General features: G+C 39.2%; 1 protein-coding gene across 1 annotated transcript; it reads left to right on the forward strand.

The window, feature by feature from the left end:
• The first annotated feature begins 754 nt into the window (after positions 1–754).
• Positions 755–10738, forward strand: LOC111272680 (puromycin-sensitive aminopeptidase). The gene is made up of 18 exons (XM_022854258.2): positions 755–904; positions 1568–1727; positions 2130–2251; positions 2544–2742; positions 3186–3334; positions 3758–3846; positions 4033–4147; positions 5170–5301; positions 5481–5618; positions 6121–6276; positions 6478–6582; positions 6848–6955; positions 7250–7384; positions 8026–8248; positions 8583–8875; positions 9141–9265; positions 9555–9666; positions 10052–10738. The coding sequence occupies exons 1-18, from the start codon at positions 776–778 to the stop codon at positions 10169–10171; spliced, it is 2610 nt and encodes an 869-aa protein (XP_022709993.1). The 5' UTR covers positions 755–775; the 3' UTR covers positions 10172–10738.
• The last annotated feature ends 10195 nt before the right edge of the window (positions 10739–20933 follow it).

The following is a 20933-nucleotide window of genomic DNA, read 5'->3' on the forward strand; positions in this document are numbered from 1 at the left end:
TAATATCCGTAGCTTCCGGGTTCCCTTCGTTATGGGCGCGTCTGTTTTGATTAGGTAGCTGAACGGTGTTTCAAAACCGCCCGGCATTGCCACCCTCGTGTATGCTTTCGGAGTCCTAAAAAAGCTGGAATATCAGTGCTGATGCTATAAAGCAGATGACTGTGCAGCCGTGAGGGTCTCATATTCGTGTACTACAAACAACCTAACAAGGCTAGTACTTTTTTATTTATTTAGAAAAATGCGTCTCGCTCGAATTTCAAAAATAGGAGCTGCTATTTTGTTTCCTTAAGCTTGATTTTTATCTTTAGTTGAACAAGGATTTCTTAAAAATGTGCAATACATTTTGCTAAAAATGAACATAAATAATGGCACTCACAGATCGTTTGGAAAGCTTTTCAAGATATGTTTATTGATGGCCGTACTTGTTCATTAATTATGTGATATTTTCGCGAATTGAATATTCAAAAACTAGAAGAGTATTGTCTGTGTGGTAATTAACACTCTAAATTTGTAGTCTCGGTTTGTAACCTTGTCGAGGCAAAGGAAATGATTAAATGGCGCAGGCATTACAACGCGCCCGTCTTTTGGCAGAGTAATTTGTGCTATCTATTTTATCTTATCACCTTAAAATCCGCTCACACATAATTTGTGTTCAGTTTTGATTTCAGTGTAATATCGTTTACTCTCCAGCATTTGTTCGATTAAAAGCGTACTCTAAACATGTTAACGAAATATTTCTTATATTTTTGCAAAGTGTTGTTTACAGACAGGCAAAATGACTCAAACAGGCAAAAAAGAATTTAGGCGACTCGGGACGAATATTCTTCCAGAACATTATAAGATCTCATTGAAAATTGATATCGAGCTCTGTAAATTCGACGGTACAGTTGAAGCCAACATAAAGGTAAGCGATTTAGGGATGCTCCACGATAAATCTAACACATGAAGAATATTTGTGATGCTGATTATAATTAAATCGTTTAACATCTGTATTTCCAACATTAAACAATTGACATAAAGCGGCATATGTCATTAAACCTCACACTTTTTGCTTGAGAAATGCTTACTTCAGTAATTCGCCATAAAACTAATTGCAGATTAGCAGCAGGATGCTTCTGTCATAGCGCTAATAAAATTATTAAACTGCTTGCGTATTACACCGGTAATAAAATCACGGAGTAAAATTCATCTTGTCCGCTAATATTTTTTGTTTTGGCTTATATGGCCCTGACAGGACAAATTCCTTGAAATACCCTTAATGTATAACATGTACTACAATTTGTTAGCGGTTCCCTCCGATAATTTTTGCCTTAATTTTTAATAGCTTTATTTACATCGGTCCTCGGCGGCGGCATGTTTATATTCAGTCCATAACCAATAGCCAATTATTTAGCCGAAGTCTACCGCGAACTTAAAAGATATTCATTTAAAATCAGAATGAGAGGAGTAGGTTGGCTGTTATAGGCCTGATATGATAAGAACTTACGCTGTTGCTAAACGAGGAGTTCTTCCTTTAAATGACTGGTCCTATTTTTCAACTGAACTCGATCCTGTACATTCTGCGTAGGTAAACGAGCCTTGCGCATCGATTCTGCTTGATAGTATTGAGCTAAATGTTAGCGGGGTCGAACTGCAAAGTGGTGAGAGCAAGATTGCTGCTAAAGAGATCAAGGAACTCAAAGATGAGGATCGCGTTGAATTCGTTATGGACGAACTAGTACCAAAGGGTAAGCGATTTTTCGAAAGAAAATGGAACAAATAACGGCTCAATGATTAATTGTGGTGGTTTGACGTGGCTCGGGGAGATTCACTCCATCTGGGCGTGTGGCTCGCTTTGAAGCAAAATGAGCGGCGACGAAAAAGTATAGGCTAGCAGGCTGCCGTATATAGATGCAGTCCCGAAAACACTTAATGAACATCTGATAACGTTTTCATTGCTGTTACTTGTGTTCTATATCCAAAAGATATAAAGTTTTTATTTTTTTAACTTACATTAACGAATTCTAGAGATATCAAATACATGCCTTAAATTAATTTGGAAATCTACGCTGTTTTTGAGATCGATCACACATTGGATCAATTTGTTATTTCGTATTTACGCTAAACTTTACCGGTTGTATCATCTTTAGGTGCAAATGTCTTGCGGTACGCGTTCGCGGGCAGCTTGAATGATAAACTTCGCGGCCTATATCGCTGTAAAAGCAAGAATGCAAAAGGCGAGGATGTCTACTCTGCTTCCACCCACTTCGAAGTATGTCATAGGGATCCATTGCTATCCACGTATCTATTTATGTTTGTGTAATAACCTTAGGTACTTGTCAAAGACGTCTATGAAATGACAAAGCTGAGTAATAAAGCAACGCAGGCGCGACAGACCTTCTATTTCTTTCAGCGTTTGTAGGCAGAAGAGAATTATCCTCTGACGTTGTTCAATTTCTTTATTGGATCCCGAATTTCATTTTGTAAAAGCGAGGAGATTTGATTTGTAAATTTTCACCATTATTTTGAAACAATACTTGTGATCGGTTCCTTTGAAACATTAGCCGAGTGATTGCCGACGTATGTTTCCTTGTTGGGATGAGCCGGCGTTAAAGGCAACTTTCGAGATGACCTTAATCACAAAAAAAGGATTTCTCGTATTGTCTAATACTTCCCCCGTGGAAGAAAAAGACGCCACCGAGTCTGGCTGGATAGAGACGCGATTTGAACCTACACCCAGGATGAGCACTTACCTTCTTTGTGGTGAGTGTTTACAAAAATTGTTAGCATATATGTAGGAACAAAGTTACGTTAGCTACATTTACTTAATATTAATTCACAGATTTCCACTGTGCCTCTGAATTTACTTCCTATTGCGGATGATTTGAAAAGGCTTTTTAACAATAAGATAGTTAAAAACATAGAGACAAAAAAATCATTTTGTTGTTTACTTGGTTTCCGTTAAAAAGGCATCTGGATAAGGAAATATTGTCTATCAAATGGTTAATAACACAGGTCTTTGACACTCTAAATGATTTCTGGAGCTGCACCGCAATTATTTATTCTTAAGTAAATTCTATGTCCTTAGCAATTTGATTCCAAGTAATGGTCGATAGTTACAAAGCGAAGAACGGTGTTTTATTCGCTTATAATTCTACAACGTCTTTCCCATGCCTCTGTTCTCTCTGTCATATTTTCAAATGCAGTTGTTGTGGGTGATTACGACTATGTCGAAGGATTTAGCGCGCGAAAAATCCGAATTCGTGTTTACACTCCTCCTGGTAAAAAGGAGCAAGGTCGATTTGCATTGGACTACACTATTAAATCGTTCGACTTCTACGAAGATTACTTCAAGGTACTTACTGAAAATCGATGGATGCAGAGATATATAAAGTTCCGAGATCTCTAGTATGTTTTCTGGATCCGTGGGTAATTCAAGAAATTTCAATCATCAATCAATTTCAATTATCGATAAAAAGAAATGCTTATTTCGAAAAATTTTAGAATCCGGAATAGTTAAAAAAGTAGTTGCTTAATATTGCAGTTCTATAGTAATAAGTGAACAAATTCTTTTCGACTTGCGACTGCGGTTTTGTATAACGTTTACCATAAAAAAATTACACTTCAAGCTTTGCTTGAAATATGATCAGCTCAGAAATAAGATCTACGTGTCGACGAAACGAAAGCCATCTCGAAGCTTTTAATATATAAGCCCATTGAAAGTATATATACGAGTAATTTTGGTTAACTTCTCGTTTAAAAACGCTCTGTATTCCAGACTCCGTATCCTTTAAGCAAATGCGACTGCATTGCCATTTCGGACTTCTCCATGGGGGCCATGGAAAACTGGGGCTTGATCACGTATAGGTACAACGAACCTAGTGTAAATACTTTCCGTGTTATTGACCGAGAAAACAAATTCGTTAAACCCTATGTGAATGGACAATATATTATGTTATAAAACACACTTAAACGCGACATCGCGGAATATATTGCTGCAGTTTCATAGGAACAATACTAACGGTGCAAATAAAAAATAATTTTTGCCTACAGGGAGACACGCATCCTGGTGGATCCAGCTAATACAAGCACATATTCAAAAATGCGAATTATAATGACAGTTGCTCATGAGGTGGCGCATCAGTGGTTTGGAAACCTCGTCACAATGGTGAGCAGTCAGGCTGTTTGGCCGATCTCGATTATATATCTGTACGATTATATACAGATTCTTGGAAAATACTTGAGAAAAATGATAGTGACATCTATGGTTAAATTTATAGTGAAGTCTCCCAGAACCTCAATTAGTCGTCTTTTACACATTCTTGCGTGCTCCATTAATGGTCACCTTATCAAGCCTCTGTGCTCCCCTGATTTTTATTCCGTTTGCGCAGAGTAGACGGAGTGGTTCAGTACTGGACATCCGACTATGTCAATATAAAACGCAGTTTTGCTTAATCAAGGATAAATTCAGTTCTATCGGCTTGAATCTATCAAGGGTTGCCAAGATACATTATCTGAGATCAAAAGGGCTTAGCTCCTTCGGTAATACGTAGGCCAAAATGATAATTAAAAGTTAACTACCTTTTGCTTCCTCTTTGCCCCTAGTAAAATTAATCGTTGAGTAAATACTAAGTGACAACTGGGCCTCGAGCTGTTTTAATGTTGACAGTGATCGGGATTTTGTGTGTTATGCCATTATCCAAAACGTAATACGTTCATAGGTAAAGTATCAACATCTCGTTGTGGTAGCGTAGGTAGAAGTATGGGTGAATTTATTCTAAAATCAATTATAGGGATAGGTCACAACAAGCATAAAGATTATTTTGTGCTAGCCTTATTACGATATTCAAAGTATGGATATGAACTAAATACAACGGAACCTGTACATTGTGCTGTGTTCGCGTATCTCACACTGTTCCAATTATCCGCTAATATATTAAGACTCTTTATGTTTGAGCATGTATTAAGGGTTGGAAAGTAGTTACTTATTATTTCGGCAAATGTAGTTGTGGAGCATAGAAAAATCAACGCGTATTTTGTGGCTTCAGTATCACCAAATTTGAAATACAGATGTGCCCAAAAAATGCTCAGATCTTGATTGTAATAACTTCCAAAGATAACGATTTGTTACCGATAGCCCCTGTGCCGCACAACACCATCTAGACCTTGTACTCATTGGAAAATTTTCAGGAATGGTGGACTTCGTTCTGGTTAAACGAAGGTTTCGCTAAATTTATGCAGATGTATTCTGCATCGGTGTTTGCGCCAGAGTTCGACATCATGACGCAGTTCCCGTCTACTGTAATTCATCCTGCCCTTAAGGTAAGGGTTTCTTTCAAAAAAAATAGATGATTGCTGTTTGCGTAGTTTCGAGTCAATGTTATTAAATCATAATCGTCACATAGTAATAAGTAGGCTTGAATGTACATTTTTGTTTGAATATAGCCGAGCGGTAAACAATTAGAAAGAAAAACTTAACAGATACAATAAAATATTTGCAGCTGGATGCTTTGGATAGTTCTCATCCGATTGAAGTGGAAGTTCACCACCCCCATGAAGTAGAAGAAATTTTCGATGCAATTTGCTACCAAAAGGGAGCCTCTGTTATAGCAATGCTTTGTAACTATCTTGGCAAAGAGGTTAGTGTTTGATCTTCAGAGTAAGGTACGATGATCATCAGTGAACTAAGTCACCATCAACGGTCAGATCTACTGCGATTCTTCATTAATTGCGAAAAGTATGCATGAATATTTAAAGCCGAACCTGGAAACGTTATTTATGTCCTCAATAACAGTGCGTTCGGAAATCTCCACAACCCTATGGGAGAACAACTAAAGCTTAATCATTATATAATAAGCAAGAAGCTTCCTCTAAACTTTCTGTATTTCAATGTAAACAAGGACAACTTATGTGAAAGACTAACTTACAGAAAATAAACTTAGGTTGAAATCTTTAAAGTACTATTTGAACTTGCTTTAAGTTCTACTCAACCTCTGCTTAGAGCTGTTGAAATATCCACCACGAATACAGTGTATGACAAATAATACCGCGATTTTGTTACTACACATGGGTCCTCAAAATCCCTGTTTTTTTTCTTATGATTATGCAATTTTTTCTTTATAATAATTATGCCCGTGACAGACCTTCCGCAGCGGCCTGCAACTGTACATGACGCGACACGCCTACGGTAACACTACAACAGAGGATCTGTGGGCAGCTATTAGCGAGAAAAGCGGTCAGAATATTAACGATCTGATGGATTCTTGGATTAAGCAAATGGGATTTCCTGTTCTGTCGGTAGGTCCTTTACGTTTTGTCGTTAATTCATAGTGCAACGTTATGTCCTGAAAAGGCCATGTCGGTTTTAGGCTCGCTTGATTAGCTCGAATTTATATTAGCGTAGGAGAAGATTAGACAGTCCTCTGACTCCATTGGGAAATTTTTACTATTAAAAGTTCGTATCGTCTGATCTTACCTCTAGTTTTATGGCTGACATAGGTGAAGTCACGTGAATCCGGTACCAATCGTATCCTGGAGATTAAGCAAAGGAAATTTTATGCAACTGCCGAGAAATCCGCTAAAAGCCCCCAGCCACAATGGAAGGTATGTAACGTAAAAATAGTTCTAAAGTTTAAAAAAGTTTTCAGTTCAGGGATTAGCGATTCAAGGATATCGGTTCGAATCATTATGATTCGTAAAGGGCTACAAATTCTCTGAAATGTTTAATATAAAATAATGTTGAAATAGTCAAATCATACCAAACAAATATTTCTAAGTCTGTTTTAATGTTCGATGTTCCCGTTAAGTATTAGTTCAGAAGAGCGAATCAGGCAAATTTGTACATTACACTCGGTAATGTGATTCACAGGTCCCACTTGTGATTGGTGCGGCTGGACTTGAGACGACAACAGTATTGCTGGATTCTCCTGAACAAGAAATTGAAATCAAAGATGGCGCCAACGCTGCGTGGATACATGTGAGCCATGTCACATTTCGGCATATGTATCTGTTGATTACTATGAATTTTCCTAGTGCAAAACTGCGTTGTAGTTCGATAAAGTGCGGAAGTCCATGTGATACGCGCACCGTTCATAAAAAAGACGAATTCAGTGCCATAAAAACACTCAGTTTCACTGAATGTTTTTCCTTCACTTACGAATTTCTAATCCTTTTGTAACAATTTCCCAAATCACTGAGCATCATGATCCATCACATAGCGTGGAGGAGCGACGAATAACTTTATGGGCGGCCTTTGTTGGTTTTTAAACAGGTTAACTACGGAGCTTTTGGTGTATTTCGCGTCCACTACGATCAGCCAATGCTTGACGCCCTGATGCCATCGATCCGTGATAAGAGCCTATCTGCAGTTGATCGGTACACCTTACACTCAGATCTCTTTGCCCTCGTACGTGTTCTCGAGCAAAAACTGAAAATTCTAGTATCCAGAAATCTCAGCAGTATCTAGCAATAGAATAGTTATATGTGGTCTTGAGTGTAGCTTGTTGATTTAGCTAATTGCTCGTGATTAGCGCTGCCAGAAACTCTATGCACAATCAATCATCAAGAAACTATGCCACTGGGACATCGGTATGGGACCATACATGGACTGATATGATTCGATATGTAGCGAAGAATAAATTCATCACAGCGTAGATTAGATTCATTTCTTTCTAATATTCTTGTTCCGCTTCTCTTCAAAGCTTTAATGTTTGACGGAAAAAAAAGGAGTAAATAATCAGGAAGAGTACCCAAAAAGTTATCATTTTACACGGTTCTGTACCTGATCGACCAGATCACTAGGCGTCCAGGTTACCGCTATGCCATCCTATCACACGTTTATATTATACACGATCCTTGTTAGTTTGCACTTGACACCACTGAAAAACGTTATGACAATTTATAGATTAAACGTCTTATCTGTAACGTATTGTCAGGTAACGCTTGAGCAATGCAAATGTCGATGTCGAAAAAATCTACTGGTTCCCATATAATTGAGCTATTCTGATTACTTGCTTTGCTACTGTTTTCACCCTCTGGTGTTTTTAGGTGAAGGCCGGTTATGCGTCAACGAAGGAACTTCTCATATTGACGCAGGCGTATAGTAACGAAACCGAATTGTCCGTCTTGGAATCAATCATAGACTTCCTTCTCGAACTTGCACAGCTTCTGGATGATCAGCCGGTACTTCACGAAAAGCTGAGTTGTTTCGCGCGACAGCTGTTATCGGGAATATTTCAAAAGCTTGGATGGGATATTAAACCAGACGAGAGTACGTACACATATTAACCTGTTTGTTTTTCTATACTGATTAGACAGTAATACTAATATAATTATCGTTATTATTATTATTATTATAGTACAATTCAAGCGTCTTATCTTTTTCGATTAATGCCAGCGGGAACAACTGCCGCGGCAAGTTTTTGAGAATCTTTATACGTCTACAGGATACTATTCTGAATGGCTCGGTGGGCGACAATAATTCTTTAAAAAAAAAAAAGGGTGGTAGTTGGTCTGCATAGCGTTACAATGCAATGAACGCACTAAAACGTCGTTTTAATTGGTGTTCTCTGACTACCGACCGTATTGTTTCTGTTAAACGATAGAGCCATCGGATGCAATCTTGCGTACGCAACTGGTGAACGCGCTAGTGACTTTAGGTGACGAGAGTGTGCTTGCGGAAGCCCGACGGCGATTTGATAATTATATAGCCGGATCGGGTACTATTCCAGCCGATGTGCGAAAAGCTGTGTATAAAGCTGTTGCTATGGAGGCCCATAAACAGCCTGCTTTATGGGATGAGCTTATGAAGCTGGTGAAGACCACTGATTTACAAGAGGAAATCGTCAGGATCCAAACATCATTTGGGTTTGCTCGAAGCAAGGATTTGTTATTGAAGGTAAGTGTGACTAGGAATTAACTTTTTAGGTAGATTTTTTAGAAATGTATCATAAAATTGATCGGAATTGTTATAGCCAAAGAATACGCGACAGAGTTTATTTAAGTCTTATATTCACCTCGTCACTGTTTGTTTGTTTCTATAATGGTAGTCAAACTATACATGTAAGGAAAACATCAGAGAGTATATACGGCTAGTTCTTTTTTTGGCTAATGGTCTCAGCGTTGTCTTGTAAAATATTTCTATATTTACTTATCTCTTATAGACCTTAGAGTATGCCGATTCCGATGCCGTACGCAGTCAGGACCTTCCCTTTGTCATAGGATCAGTAGCCGGTCACTCGCTTGGAAGAGAACTTGCCTGGGCACACTTTAACGCTAACTTTGAAAAGTGAGTAACTCATGTCAGCTATGCGGGTTCGATTATTGTAATGAGGTGATCACTTAAAATTATCTTTTCATAAATGGTATAAACCAAGTGCTGTCATCTTTCGTATATCATATATTTAATTGCTATTTGAGATAGATTACTGACTTCATTTTGATCTTCTATAAGCACTCTGCAACCGTGTATCTATCGGCACACCGCCTAAAGGACCTTAGGTAACTTAAAGGTTTGGGTTATTCAGAATAAGCAATAAAGTGTATCTATCTCTAACAATATCGTGATCGTTTCCTAGGTATAAGAAAATGTACAATTCGGGATCGCTGTTCCACATTATAATTTCATGGGTAGGAGAAAACTTCCACTCGCTAGAGAAAGCAAAGGAGTTTCAGGTTTTCTTTCAAAAGGTTAGTAGCACAGACACTAGCAACGGAGCATTGTAAGCTATTGCTAATGCTTAACCGAAAATAGCCAGTAGTTGATTCGTCTTTCATTGCAACCTGCATGATCGAATACTATGTAATAATGGTGAATAATATATGTCCTGCGGTTTTAAAAAAGCGAAGGAAAATAAAACGGTTCCTGCAATATGAGGAAAATGCATTTAAAGAACATATAAAATGAGCTCAGTTGGTAAACGTTACACAAAATTAAATATAATCAATGTTTACTGTTTAATCTGTTTCTCTGTATACCTGTGCAGATCGTTTGTTGTTCTAGCTAGCAAAAGTTGCAGTTTGTTAAATTAATTAATCGAAGGTTCGCAAACTGATGACGTACATACGATTTCAGCACCCGATCGAAGGAGGCGAACGCATAGTACATCAAACCCTCGAATGCATTGAAAACAACGCTGACTGGCTGCGAAGGGACGGCCAGCAGATTGCGTTATTCTTTAACGAGACGCAGTAGAAGTGCTTTGGAAATAAGTACTCCACCAAAACAGTGCACCAACCCACCGCCACCTCTGATCCATACGGCAGTATTCCACCAAGTAACCATGAGCAGATTTTAAAGACCGCGTACGACGACGGTCTTTTTTTTCTATCGCAGAATTATCTTCAGTGACTTTCACGAATATTATTAGCAATTACGAAAAAACTCACTCAGCGGAACAGTTAGTACGTACCTAGGCAACCTCGGTTTTTTCCAGCCTAAGTACGTCGCAGCGAAGTTGACTGACTGTCAAGATAAATCTAATTTGAAAGAGGAGAGTTCGAACTCTCTATATATAATTCTTATGTCGATTAAAACCTTTATTACTTGGGCAACTGGGAGTTGTTTTTTAGATAAACCTATGTAGTTTAACGTAAGCTTCCTGTTATTGTTATTGGTCTTGAAGCACTGAAGCAAAGCTCGTGATTTAGTTCAAATAAAGGTATTTTTCGTAATCATTTCGCAACATATTTCCAATGTATTCTAGTATACTCATATACCATAATATGTTGTTTAAAAATAAACCAATACATATGATTCCCATTCGGATGCTTCATTTCGAAGAGGGCGAGGCTAACAGGCAACAATTTGCTTAAAGCTATCGCTGAAAACAACCCGTGCCACAATGGCCGAAATAAGCTCACTACAAATTATTTTCGAAAAAATTTTGATTGAAGACATCTATGTCCCTGGTTCATATAGCAAGAAGTGGACTTATATGGCCCACCAACGAATGTGAAGAAGTGCTTTTTATACAAAGAGCTGTGGTTCTAACTTAAGGAGACGATGCTCTTCAATCATTTATTGACAGGTCGGGTGAGTCATCTATTGTAGGGCCACATGAAGTTCTGTTACGCAACATGAGGCCGGACTTTGGGTGGCAAGCTTGTGAATTAAGAAGATCTAATGGCAATGTGCGCGCCGTTCTTCAGACCTAGCTAGGTGACACTGACATCTCTATAGCCACAATAACGATAGCCATAATCGTCGACTTAAGCCATGATCACGACTTTCTACAATATGGTGCATATGTCGAAAATATGTTCCTGTGGAATCAATGATGCTAATAAAGCAGTTAAATCTCTTTTTAAAATTGTTGTTGACAACAACGATATGTAATTCAGTGAACGTGAAAATACGAACACTTATACACGGACCCCAACTGTATTGTTTTCTGAGAATACTTATTTCTCAACAGCGGATTCATATATGCCCAAGGTACAATGGCCTATATAGCCCTATCTCAGCATAACCCGCATGACCTCCAGGGTAGTTTAACTCAATATAACAAGTTTATTTAAATGTAAACTTTGAAATACATGAAACTGTCGCAAAGGAACTAATTGGCTATTTAGCTTCTTTGTTATCCAAAGGAGATCCGGTGGAATAGGAAAAAGCAAAGTTTGACGGAACATTGAAATGTTTAATCAATGTTCTATTTAAATTCAGCAATATTTTTTTCGTGTAAAAAAGTACCTGCTAAACTTGAAACCGCATTTTTACTCAAAAAATACGGGGGCGCAGGTAGTCAAGTGAATTTCTTTTCAAGTATATTTTATTCGTGTAAAGTCACTCGAATTTCAGTGATTCAAAAATAACGATTTGAGCTTCGGCGTAATGTATGTTTATCTGTTACGGGATGTAAAAAACGAATCGGATCTAGTCTCCTGCAGCCAAATTTACTAAGTACTGTTAGCATTTATCTTAGAATATCGAGTACCAAAATAACGCAAATACTGTGTTGTCTAACAATATTTTCATAAACACTAGTATAATCTCAGTTATTCACTTAACATGAAATTTGGTCTAAAAATAATTATCCATTTTATAAGAAAAACATCTGAGATTCTCGATAACCGCGTATATTAGTGAAGTCTTGTAGAGTAATTAGACACACATTTTATATATATATATGTATATATTAGGTATACATTTTTTCAAATCCTCCAACATTAAAAGGCATGCCATCTTTTATAACATTTGACATTAATTTTAAAATCGATTTTAGTCCAATACCAGAAGTAGCAGATGAATGCATGGCCGTTACTACAAACAGCCCGTCAATTTATGAGCCTATAGATATACAGATACATACATAGGCTGTCATCATTATGAACGACACTCAACTATTTGCAGAAAGTGGAAAAAAATCAGCGACAAAATTCTACGCTTTTTGGGTTACCCTCATCTAAAACTAATATGGAGATGCAGAGGAAGCAGAGCCAGATCTCAGCACAATGGAACAGAAAATACACAAGAATGCAGACTTCGAAGTTAAGCGAGGCAGTTTTCCGATCGCCCCCTGTTTCCATTGCGATGTTTGATGTGAGTAGGCGTACTGTATCATAAGTTGTTTACGAAGGCTTCAGGACGACCAAAGTCAGACAGATGCAGGTTAAGCTCTGCATCATCGCCGATATATTGCTGTTACCAAACAATAATTATTTCGTTCACAAGTTGGTGGCATCGATGAAGTATACGTCCCACCAAATCGGTAACAGCCAGCGAACTACGAGACGTGGATATCGGTAAGGTGTCGGAGAGCCGGATCGAAAAAGCAAGGGAGGAAACAATGAATAAATGGCAGCAGCAATGGGAAAATCCACGCACTTATGGAGGAGGAGAATCTCCAGGCAGCTGGACCCGACACCTAATACCAGATGTCAGAAAGTGGTATTGCAGCAAACAGGGAGAATTAACATATTACTCCTGCCAAGTTCTGTCGGGACACGGACAGTTCCAGACATACATGAAGAAGATTGGCAAAGCGCAAGTGGATACCTGCGTGCTCTGTGAGGCGGGCATGGAAGATGGAGTAGAACACACCCTACTCCACTGCCAGGCATTAAAGGTGGTCAGAGACAAACAGGTACATAGAGAAGTAAGAACAAAGAACAGTACTAAGGAAATGGTGAACATGATGATCAAGGATAAGAAGAACTGGGCCAAGGTCACGGCCTTCTTCGACGAAATGATAAAAAGTAAAGAACAACTAGAAAGGAAGAGGCGTAAGAGAATAGTGGAAGGGCACACTCGAAACAATCGTGGGCCTAACGCGAAACAATCGCATCCAGAGGTATTACAGAGCGCACGGCCTCCCTCGAGAGCTAGAGAAAATGTTCAAGAGGAAGGCCAAAATGGAGGGTGGACTGGAACGGCTCAAAGAGAAGGAAGATGAAATGACCGTTCCTGCAAGCCATGGTTTCGAAGTAATATCAAAAATATACCGAGCCATGGCCCAAGCGGATAAAGGGGTCCAGGGTTTAGTGGGTGAGAGTCCCACAGTACCGGACTTAGAGCAGACTTGCCCTGCCTATGCCCGGTCTGCATAATGCATTTGCCCTCAACCTCCAAAAAAAAAAAAAAGATCGAAAAAGCAGGAGTCACCAGCGTTGCAAAAAATAGGACGGTTGTGGGCCAGATTGTCGCAGGAGGCAGGCCACACCAAACCAATCGTCAGTATCGATGACGGCGTGAAGTCTCATTTCACGTGATCGTCAGCGCCGAAGTAAGTATCAGAAAAAAGCATTCAGTCGTTAACTAAGTATCGACGGAAAAAGGTTGACTGGTAAGGGAGGCTAGACGCGTATCTCAGAAGTGATACGGTTTTACGCAATAGGCGTTATGCAGACAAAGATACCATGACGTGATAAAAGCCAGTGGCTGCGCAGCGCCACTGGCTTTTATCACGTCACACCACATACTAGCCAACACCAGAATCGAATGAAATGTCCGCATGATGACTGGCAATATGGCAAAAGTCGAAAGCTATCTCTCGGAAACTTTAGCAGCATATTCTTCCGGTACAGGTAGGACGAGTTTGTGTCGAGTTCACTCACTATGAACTCTGTTTTGCTTGCTAACGTTGACGGCTAAAGACCGCTAGTTTCACATATTACTATATAGTTACGTACAATTTCTAGGGTCATTCGGTTGACAACTGCTTATCAACTTATGGTACCTACGCAGCTGTTATTGTAGAAGGTCCCACTTCGGAAAAGCTATCCTCGTTCCTCTTTCTTTTCAATCGTTGGGTATATTGTTCGCTTAGCTTTGTATACAGCTTTACAAACATATTTGAAGGGAATGCGGTCCCGACCGGATTACATCATTCATAACAACTGATGGATAAAGCATCCCTTGAATGTCCCACGTCTGAAGCCCTGCTTGTTTTCCTGCCCGGAAATATATCATTTTGCATTTGATGATCTAGCTCCCCCAGCATTAGTTCTTGCTGTTCTTTATGGGAAGGAGACTTGCTCAGGCATTGATAATGAATCTTCTGCTCCCAAACCTGCTGCAAAACGCTTTCTAAAGATATAGTGTAAATTGTTGCAGTGACGAATCGGCAATCGAGATCAATTCTGATTCGTTTTTATAGGTCCCACTAAATAAAAGACACGAGTAATACGTATTAAGTCGGACAAATCGGGCACTTAAGCAAGGCGAGGGCTTCGTTTTTATAGGTCCCACTAAATAAAAGACACGAGTAATACGTATTAAGTCGGACAAATCGGGCACTTACGGAAGGCGAGGGCTTTTGACCCAAGGGAGACTAAAAGTTCCTACTACATTACGGTAGTATATGGCCAACTGCATCGATGACCCAAAAGTAGCAATGGGGCACAACTTGTTGCATTTTCTCTAATAATTTTCTAATAATTTCTCTAATAATAAATGCATTTTAATTTTCGACAAACCGACATGCGTATACAAACAAGACGGAAAGTCCAGTCTAGAATCAATCGGCCAGGTTAGTGCGCAATAGGAGTACCTTTCACAAGTAATCAGCCAAATCTCGTGGAAACGCTTCCTTGCGTCAGGCGAAAATTGCATGGGTGGAAAAATAAGATTAGCTACTATGTCGTTGATTTTTTCTGTTATTTCCATGGCTTGCGCACGAACTCTATACTCTTCATATTAAGCAATAGCGATGTCATAAATAGTAACTAGATACTTCTTCGGCTCATATCGTAATTCAACGTAAATATTTAAGCCTTCCGCGCAGGCCTAATTTAAGCCCACTCGCAATATAGACAGGTTTGCGGACAATGCTTACAGCTGCTATGCTTTCAATTATAGCTGCTATAGAAGACCTTCAGGCGGAAGTTCTCTTCATCCTCATGTCAAACCATGTCGTTGTGTTCGCTAAAAACCGCTAAAACCGCTGTTTCGACAATCACGAAGTATATTTATAAAAATATCGAAATTTTTGAGATGAAAATTTGATTAATGCTATTAAGTAAGTTTGTAAATTTAGAACGAGCCCAGGTTATGGTTCTGTGGTACTTGCAAAAAACACTTCCTTCCAATAATTACAGAATTCTGTCTATGACGTTTTTGCTTCTCATTTAATACTTCCCATACCTTTAGCCTAGACTACATAGTCTAGGCTCTTATGCCGCGCAAGTTCGAAAACGCACTTCGTGCTACTGCAGCGAGGAGCCGCTGGTGATGATTTTATACTTACCAGGATGAAGCATGACATTAAATAAAATTAAGGTCTACAGGAATGGTTGTTATTATTTTCGCCATACAATCAAGAGCAAGCAAGTGCTTGGAGCTAGATAACTGAGAACGTTAATGGCATTTTGGAAATTATTCTAACGAAATGGAGCATAAGTTTGCACGTCCTAATAGAAAATACAGAAAAACAGAACGCGTTTCGTAGTAGAAAATACGTTTGCTTTCAACTTATCCATTACCGTCTGTGTGCATCAAGCAGAGTAAAATATTTGTATTAGCTTAGACTTGAAATTAATTTATCATGCTTGCGAGATCTAAGATACACCCACACAGTAAAAAAACTTTGCCTCTGGAAATTAGATACATTCACTTACATTGTAAGTGAATATAAGTGAAGTCGCTCAAGTGTTGTCTAACGATGCGATACAAAAATCAGCTAGGAAAGTTGGTTAGCCCAAAAGCTATGAACGGATTCTACAATGTTCTAATAAAAATAATTGCGCTTGACAGTTGAATGTCATGTAGATATACCTTTGACGATTTGGAAAATCAATTTGCCATTCGTTGAGTTTCTTTTTTGTGTTTTTATGTAATTTCTTATCCATCGCTCACAGTTCCAAATGTTCGATATCTTCCCTCTCCGGGACCTTTGACCCGTTCGGACCCGGATGTGTTGCTCACGCCGCCGGCATTTTCACAAGCTGTTTTGTGTAACTGTTTAGTATTCATGCTGCCATCGCACCTATTGCGCCATAGGCGGCACAAAGCAAAATTAATACGAAGCATAAGTGGCATGATCAGCATTGGGCTGACTAGGTCCCCAAGAAAGTTGCGAGCTCGGGCTCGAAGCCCCCGTTGACCATCGTATATTGAAAGATATGTATATATATCCTAAAAAAAAAGCCCTGAATTTATGCTATTTAAGAACAAAAATAGCTGACATATTATTGAACAAAAATTTTCCATGTATTCTAACTTGACGTCCAGCGCGGTGGAACAATTGGCTATGGTTTGCTAAAGCGGTGCCGAACAGTGCCCTAAAGTTATGCAAATAAATCGAATAAAAATAAATGGAAACTAAAATCTAAGAACGGAACTACTATGAACAAAAATTGATGAAAAATTAAAAAATAACCCCAATATTGGATGTTTGCTCTACATAGATTGGTATATGATATTCTAATTTTGGTTTCGCTAAACAAATTATCAGACACTCCCACGAAAAAAGCGCTATTTTACCACTTCGAACCCGTTATATGTATGATTTTAGCTGAGACGGACACAGCTTATTAACTGCAGCGCCATATTCAAAAGGGCTGAGCCATACGTCCCTGTCAAATTTCGGCTATAACGCCACTTCAGACAACAGCTCGTAGCAGTCGAACGCCGCTACCTTAACCTCTATTACCATCGTTGGCTGTTATGATAAGGCCAGAGTGGAACGAGGGTGCGCTGTGTAGTAACTCAACTGGCTTCATTGGCTGAATTGGTTTAATTAATTTGACCTCTACAGGCATCTATGGGTATATGTCTGGGAGGCCGTAGAGAGATATCTGTAGTAGATTCTATTCCATCTGTCCAATCGACGGTGCTTCCACTGCTGAAAGAGCTCGGCGAAAATGGCCCTTCCTTCATAGTATTAATGGATACAAACGATCGTAGAAATATTATCGTGGAATGCTGTATATAGAAATAAATGAAAAACATCGGACAATTTCCTAGAGCACTAAGAAGGAAAGCACAGTTTTCTCTTACCAAGATACATTTGATGTCACAATGACTGTCGTGTCTACTATAGCTAGTACAAATATGTTTGTTTTTTTTTTTCATAAATATGTTTGTCATGGTATTAAGAAGTTTCAGTTGATAACGGTCGCTTAATACGCCAAGAGAATAGCTGAGATTAATTCGTTATCATCATAAATAAGTAATTTATCCATTAAGGAATAGTTGTCATCGATACAAATGGCGACCTGTTTATTCCTGTGTAGCAAACGTGTCTCATAATAAGTGAAAGAATTTTCCTGGCCGATAACGACAGGCCACTCTTGCACTCGAGACAGGACTGTCTCAGGCTGTGTGAGTACAGCGACTAGGAACGCGTCGCAGACCAGCTTCGTGACGAAGAGAGGACCTGACGTAGCTTCAGCTAAATTAGCTCAATTAGCCTGGTTTCCACTGACGTCTTTGAAGCAACCACTCAGAGATATTCATGAAATACATATACAGCTGCAGAATCTGCCACAGTTTTCTACTCAGGTTTGTGCAAGCCCTCCAGACATTAAAACAACGCCCTTACCATTTCTGTGCTCCTGCGACGTAACATTATTCGATAAATTGTTAAATTTTAACGATTTTTTTATGTTTTCGATACTCATTTATTGACATTATATAACTTGTCGTCTACTTGTACTGTTTCTAAGAGATATTGTGTTTTGAAAGCTGCTACATTACGGTATCTTATATGTAACACAAAAATCTGATAATTAAAAAAAAAACAATATATGCTGATCTTGGCGAGCGATTAGAACACAATACACATGCTTAGAAAGGAAGCGTTCTGAAGTGCCGGAAGAATCATTGAATTTTTAAAAAATTACATATTCTTTTAATTTTTTCCACAGTCGGCTTCCACACATACCCTTTACAACGGGCTTCGGAACCTCTATGTAGCGTTACAAAAAAAATATTATTATAGAAATGAATAATTATATTATTAAGGAATATCGGCAAAGTGCAAACGAGAGCGTCCTGGCCATATGGCCAATTCCGTATCTATTAACTACATAGGTCCACATGTTATATAGTGATTTGGGTTTGTTCAAATTCACCTAGTTCAATTTTTACTGTGCACCTGATTGGATCGAATATGAAAGGATAAACCTCGTGTAACGTTTTCTCAATTAATTAAATGCAGTGCTTCAGGTAGTTGACTCTCAGCACGAAACAAACTATGTCTAGACTGGATCCAAAAAAGAGCTTATTTCAATTGACGCATTTTGTCAATCAAAATAGAGTTCCCTTTTTCCACTTTTAGTCCTGCAGACTTCCGCAGTGTGCGTACTCTCTATCCGTAGGTCGATACTCTGCACGAGTATATAGCGTTCAGTACAAGTGTGGGCATCCAAGCACATTTGCGCTTTCTCTGTAGTATGATTATAATTGGAGATAAAAAGCGCCTTTCGGCATCATTAGCATAATCATTATCTGTAATAGCCGAAGAGGCAAAAACCACACAAAAGGAACATTATATATATATATCGTCCATGTTTGTCCACAGTTCAGTAATGGCCAGTCTTGTTCACTTGTATCGTACACTTGCTATCGCTACGCGTCATAGGTCGTTTCTTCAATTTCCACTGCTGTAGACAATAATAATTAATGAAATTATTCAAGGCCTAATTGTGCCCTTTCTATATGTTGCGGCTGATCATTTAGCAAGTAGCAGGCGGCGGGTGGCAAACGATCAGCCATAAATCACTGGACCGAGAAAATCGAGTGGGCCAAAACACCAATGTTGACTGTCGCACGGAGCCTGACAAGTGTCATAGGCCATGTAAACCTACTTTCTGTCATAGATGTACACGGTACAAGAAGTGAACTATTGTATTATATCCCGCTGCTTCGCTGCACCGTAGGTCTTCCTAGGCACAATGGGATTTCAACGGGAACGTGAAAGAAACACTAAGAGAGAACAATGACATTACACGTTACGCTCTACTTGCCATTATATTATAACATATTAGTCTTTATCTTCCGATGGAGAATGCGTATCTGCATCATGACTCGAGGTGTAGTATCATTTTATCGATGCAGATAATTATACCTGCAGATTTATTTAAATATTTATAAAACTAAACTAATTTTAACATCTTCCTTTTATGTCCGTTTACCCCCCAGAGGTCGGGAAAAAAATAAATTTGAATACTGAGTATATACAACATGTGCGCATGAAGTTTCATAGGGGTAAGAGTAATCATTTCCTATCCCATTGCCCTAGATATTTGGTAGAGTACGAAGAAGCTACCGATATGCATTTCAATATTGTCAGACTTCGCAATATTTCCCAATGTGGTCTGTTCATGGAAGCCAACAGAAATACAGAATGATTAGCAAAAGATCACTAGAATATTTCGCAAAGCAAATGTTCCGGTTGCTAATGCTACGAGTCGCTCTCTCTTTTCGCCTGTCTTCCTTTAAATGGGGCCGCATGTTTCGATAGACACGTGCCATGCACGCTATTATATAGAATAATACGATGGTACAGACAGGAAAGGGCCTCTTGGCCTCTCGGCCTCTCGGCCTCAAGCTCTTAAAGGACAATATCGCTTATGAAATGAAGAACGAGGGGTCTTATAGAAAACTTGCCTAAAAGCAGCATCGCTACTGTATTTTGTCAAACTGCTCTTGAAAGCTAACTCAAATCATCGTTCTATTAGGGTTTACAAGCAGTAATATCTTCGTATAGGCCTGTTGGTCCTTACTTCAGTGAATGCTGTGAGTTTTGCGTCCAGGGCTGCCGTCAGGCGTTGTTTTAGATAGCCAACACAGCGAATGGCTGCCAAACGCTCAAGATTATATATATGATTGTATGCCAATGCGGTGATTCGTGGATTGCCCTGAAGAAAATTTGTGTTTAGCTTGTAAACAAAGGCAGTGCTTATTATTTTAAATCTACGCGACTCACCTGAGCGATTAAACATATTTTAGTCCGGTTTTCACCCAATTTTTACGACTCGTTCTGGTATCCTTCGACCAAATTTGATACCATGCAGCCATCTCCCTTAGAAGGAGCGAACACTGTTTTCGTATTTCTCTCAAAGACATCGAAACGATAAAAGCAACTTACAGAGGCCCCGAGGGACTAGATCGAGCCTTTACTTGGCACACTAGCTAAGTCGCGCGCCCTTGAGTTCTCCCTTTTGCTGTCGCGTGTTCCGAGTGCTCTTGTGTGAGAGACAAATGCCAATGCTGAAGGACCTCGAAGGAGGGGGGAAGTTGTTACGGGAAGGAGCGGCATGTAAACTCAATTGAGCGTGAGAGCGGACAACATAAAGGGGGGCGACATGTAAACGCATGAAACCAACATGGCTAAACGCTTTTTTATACACCGAATGCTGTCACTCATGTCGCTGGACATCATTTCGCAGCAGCAACTTATATCGGGCGATGCCATAGCAGTAGCAGTGCTCGCTGTTTTGATATTCGACTCTGCAGCTGGTGAAAAAATGAGCAATATTTTTCTACGTGTGTATGGACACACGCTTTACAT

The sequence above is a fragment of the Varroa jacobsoni genome, unplaced genomic scaffold (genome assembly GCF_002532875.2).
Source record: "Varroa jacobsoni isolate VJ856 unplaced genomic scaffold, vjacob_1.0 contig02980, whole genome shotgun sequence".
Lineage (NCBI taxonomy): Eukaryota > Metazoa > Arthropoda > Arachnida > Mesostigmata > Varroidae > Varroa > Varroa jacobsoni.

What these genes read in the sequence shown, in the direction of transcription:
- LOC111272680 (XM_022854258.2), top strand. Translation starts at nt 776, where the DNA reads ATGACTCAAACAGGCAAAAAAGAATTTAGGCGACTCGGGACGAATATT. An exon ending in GAGCACTTACCTTCTTTGTG is followed by an intron (nt 2,743 to 3,185) that starts GTGAGTGTTTAC and finishes TTTCAAATGCAG; the next exon opens with TTGTTGTGGGTGATTACGAC. An exon ending in GGATATTAAACCAGACGAGA is followed by an intron (nt 8,249 to 8,582) that starts GTACGTACACAT and finishes GTTAAACGATAG; the next exon opens with AGCCATCGGATGCAATCTTG.